Consider the following 4,648-nt stretch of genomic DNA (forward strand, 5'->3'; position numbering starts at 1 on the left):
AACAAAAGTTGGAGTTGTCATGAGTCCTCTGTTTCATCCACTGCCGACCCCCAAGACTTGGCAGAGTCCCATCTACTCTGTCTCCGGAAGCGATCCAGAATGTGACCACTTCTCTCCAATTCCGTCTCCACTCTGCTCCGAGCTACCACTGTTCCTTACCTGGATCACTGCAGGAGCCTCCTCACTGGTCTGCCCATGTCTGTCCTTGCCACTCTCCACCTCTCTATTCACACGCAGCCCAAGGGACCCTGTTAAAATAGAAATTAGATCCTGTGACTATACAGCTTAAAACCATCCAACCGTTCCTGTTTCACTCTGAGTAAAGTCCAAGCTCCTCACCCTGCCAATCTCCAAGCCCCCGACCCTCTCCAGTCTTGAACCACCAACACACCTTCCACCCAAAAGAACACAGACAGGACCTGCCCTTTCAGGTACTTGGCATTTGGTATTAACTCTATCCGGAAAATTCTTACCACCTTGATCTAATGCCTAACTCCTTCTCTTCCTTCTGGCCTCAGCTCAGAGAGTAACCTATTTATATCCGAAAACTACTTTGGGTCGGCTCCTCCACTAGAACTTAGTGCGGCAACCTTTCGTGTTTTACTCCCTGCTGTGTCCCCAGTGCCTAACCGATGTTGGGCACTTTGGAGGCACTGAGTGGATATTTGTTGAACGAATGAATGAAAGCTTAAGCTGAGACTTGAAGGTGCCAGGCCTGCACAGTGCTGGGGGAAGACTGTTCCAGACAATGGGTTTACTCTGGGCACTATTTAGGCAGCCTGCCGGGAGGCAACGACCCCTTAATCCGGAATCCACGTGTAACCCGCCTCCCCTCTCCACCCATCCAGGAGAAGCCGACCCTCCCGCCTCGCCCGGTCACCGCGATGCCCGCCCCGCAGTGCGCCTCCTGCCACAAGGCGCGAGCCGCCCTCCGCCGTCCGCGCTCGGGCCAGGCGCTGTGCACCACCTGCTTCTGCACCGCCTTCGAGGCCGAGGTGCTGCACACGGTGGTCGCGGGCCGCCTGCTGCCGCCCGGCGCCGTGGTGGCCGTGGGCGCCTCGGGCGGCAAGGACTCCACTGTGCTGGCGCACGTGCTGCGCGAGCTGGCCCCGCGCCTGGGCATCTCGCTGCACCTCGTGGCCGTGGACGAGGGCATCGGCGGCTACCGGGACGCGGCGCTGGCGGCCGTGCGGCGGCAAGCAGCACGCTGGGAGCTCCCGCTCACCGTCGTGGCCTACGCAGAGCTCTTCGGGGGCTGGACGATGGACGCTGTGGCCCGCAGCACGGCCGGCTCCGGCCGCAGCCGCTCCTGTTGCACCTTCTGCGGGGTGCTGCGACGCCGGGCGCTAGAGGAAGGGGCGCGCCGCGTGGGAGCCACGCACGTCGTGACGGGTGAGCGCAGGCGCGGCACAGAGGGGCGCGGTGGGAGGAATGGGCGCATGCGCGGGCGAGGGGCGGACACTGTAAGCCCACTGAGGCGCATGCCCCAGAGGTGTAAAGGAGACTGCGTATATCCTAATTGGAGACGCTAAAAAAGGAGGAGGGGCTGTGCATGCACACTGAAGGTTCGCAGTATGTGCGTGTCCTAAGGTTGGGCATGGTAAGCTTTTGAGTCACTGCCATCGTCTTTGTACACACACGGTGGCAAATAGAGGGGTGACAGGGTACTCTCTAGGGGCTAGGGCTGTGGTTCTCTGCACTTTTTTTTTATGACATTGTGTCCCTTGTCACAAAAGGAGGGGTATGAAGGGGCATCTCCCAGCAGAAGCATCTGTAGTCTGAACGCAACTGTGTCCTTTTCTCTATTCGCTTCTCCTCTTTGATAACACTTTCTCTGTACCAAACAAATAATTTGTACCAAATTGGTAATTACCAAATACCAATTATTTGTACCAAACAAATAATTGTTGACCGTTTATTGTGTGCCAGATGCAAGCTATATGGCCTAGAACAAACTACCTAACCTTGGTTTCCTCTTTTATATAATGGGGATATTAATACTATCTAGGACCTAGAGTTACTGGGAATTGGATGAATTATGGGAATTACGTATGAAGCACTTAGACAAGACACTGAGAAACGGTAAACATATAAACGTTTGCCGTTATGATGATGCACAAGACAGTCTCTGCTCCTGTCCGTTTCTCACATATGTAATTATAACCTGATTATAATTATTCCCTGTGCCACTAAGGAAAATGACACAGGAGGACCTAGTGAAGGGAGAAACGTGGGGATTAAGGAAGCGTTTCCTGAGTGAGCGGAGACCTGAAGCCGAGTGGGTAACGAGGTGAAGGACAAAACGGGGGTGGGAGAGGTTCTGAGCAGAGGAAACTGCTTATGCAAAGGCCCTGAGGGGGGAAAGTATGGCCGACCTGAGAAGCCGTAAGACCGGTGTTTTACTATAGACTCAAGTATAAGATGACAAGTTGCAGAATAAGTAGAGATTCAGCTTCAAATTTATGGTGACTGTTGTGTAACTATGCACTTACTTTCTCCCTGGTCCTTCTAAATACCATAATCTGCATTCCCAGAGGCACTTGCGTCAACAGCCCACTTGAGCATCTCCATCAAATGCCATTTTGACGTCTGTGCGGTCTGGGCTACTCTTCACTAAGACTGCGATTATATCTGCAGCGCAAAGCAGTTTTACTCACTACCTGAAAGGGCACCGGGCGCAGAGCCTGGTTTGCAATGAGAGGGGGGCAAATGAGGGCATCCCCAGTTGCCCCACGGGAGCCTGGTGTGTTCCCCTCTCCTTTCTCGCGGGGCCCACCCGCAGCCTCCCCCCGGCCGCCCACGGTACCGCGGGGTCTCCTCCCGCGGCCCCGCCGGCGCCCGCGCCGCCTCCTCACCGGCTCGCGTCTCTCCCCCAGGACACAACGCCGACGACATGGCGGAGACGGTGCTCATGAACTTCCTGCGGGGCGACGCGGGCCGGCTGGCGCGGGGCGGGGCCCTGGGCTCTCCGGGGGAGGGGCGCGCGCTGCCGCGCTGCCGCCCGCTGCAGCTCGCCTCGCAGAAGGAGGTGGTGCTGTACGCGCGCTTCCGCCGCCTGGACTACTTCTGCGAGGAGTGCGTGTACGCGCCCGAGGCCTTCCGCGGCCGCGCGCGCGACCTGCTCAAGCTGCTGGAGGCGGCGCGGCCGTCGGCCGTGCTGGACCTCGTGCACTCGGCCGAGCGCCTGGCGCTGGCCCCGGCCGCGCGGCCCCCGCCCCCCGGCGCCTGCTCCCGCTGCGGGGCGCTGGCCAGCCGCGCGCTCTGCCAGGCCTGCGCCCTCCTGGAAGGCCTGAACCGCGGCCGGCCCCGCCTGGCCATCGGCAAGGGCCGCCGGGGGCTGGGCGAGGAGGGGCCGCCGGGTCGCCACAGCCGTCCGGACCCCCGACTTCGGAGCCCATCCCCGGCTTCTAGAGACTGCAGTTCGCCGCTGGGATCCGACGACGTGGCAGTGCGGGGCCGCCTGTAAACGACACTGTGAAGGAACCCGAGTTACCTTAGCCCGGGCTTCGGTGTGAGGTTGGGAAGGGGTCGAACCCCTTACCTGTGGTCCTGCAGAAGCTGGGGCTCTGGGCTCCTGGGGCTGCGGAGGACTCCTGGGTGTCTGGGGGACCCCTGGGCCTCAGAGAGGAGAGAACTAAACAACTTTCCATTCCTGAGCGACTGGGAACTAGGGGGCCTCTTGCCTGTACCTCTGTGGGGTTCTGGGCGTGCTCAGATAGTCCTAACCCTTCTTGAGCGCCTACTGTGTGCCTCTGATGTTTCATGTTTGCCTGTAGTGGGATACGCGAAACCATGTAACTTGATGGGCACGTCAGTTACAGCAATCGTGATGCTTCTGTGTGCGCGCTGTACACAGGGCAGGCGCTGGATCATCTCATTTCATCCCCAGCATGATCTCATTGGCTGTAGCCTTGTTACCGAGGCCAAGCTCCCTCTGCTCCCTGCACCACAGGCCAATAAATCGGAGAGGAAGTGTTGAGGCAAGGAATACGACTTTATTCGGAAAGCCGGCAGACCGAGAAGATGGCAGACTAAAGTCTCAAAATAAGCATCTTATCGGGGTTTGGTTGCCAGTTTCTTTTACAGCACAGAGAGGGGGAGGAGATGAGGAAGTAAAGTGAAAAGGCCATAAGTTTTGCAAATATCACCTGGAATGGCCAGCCTGGGGGAGGGGATGTGTTAATTTCTTCTTTCTTGCAGCCATCCGCAGGTGGACAGGGTCCGAATGTTTCCCTGAACAAAGGCACTCTGGTTTAACATTCAGGCAGAGGGGCAGGGTTCCCCGAGGCAGGCCATTATGTATAGATAGTATCCTTTCAGTGAACAAAAGCAGCGGAAAGCAAAGGTTAAAGTAAAAGAAACAGATCTAACTTGTAGTCAGGATTGACTCTTCCCTGTTACAACCCGAGGCCAACTAGCCTGAGGTCACCTCGCTGGAGCCCCAACTAGGGATTTACACCCAGGTCTGCCTGGGGCTCCTCAAGACAGTGGATTTAGTCCTTACCCCCAATCTCTGTGTGATGGGTGGGGAGCTGCTGGGTGAGCTCCCCAGACCTCAGATTCTCTAGGCAAAGCCGGGTGAGCCTGGGTCAGTGACAACCTCTCTGGTCTTCCATTTCCTCCACTGAAAATGGAATCAAAGCCTCCT

The 4,648-nt window shown here is 57.5% G+C and overlaps 1 protein-coding gene across 1 annotated transcript; it reads left to right on the forward strand.

Annotated features, from left to right (window-relative positions):
- Positions 1-854: 854 nt before the first annotated feature.
- LOC103078020 (cytoplasmic tRNA 2-thiolation protein 1-like) lies at positions 855-3,911 on the forward strand. The gene is given in 3 exon segments (XM_082931293.1): positions 855-1,392; positions 2,877-3,356; positions 3,359-3,911. Coding segments are annotated over 3 exon segments (1,041 nt in total). The 5' UTR covers positions 855-884; the 3' UTR covers positions 3,412-3,911.
- The last annotated feature ends 737 nt before the right edge of the window (positions 3,912-4,648 follow it).

Source organism: Lipotes vexillifer, unplaced genomic scaffold, assembly GCF_000442215.2.
Source record: "Lipotes vexillifer unplaced genomic scaffold, Lipotes_vexillifer_v1.1 scaffold802, whole genome shotgun sequence".
NCBI classification, from domain to species: domain Eukaryota; kingdom Metazoa; phylum Chordata; class Mammalia; order Artiodactyla; family Lipotidae; genus Lipotes; species Lipotes vexillifer.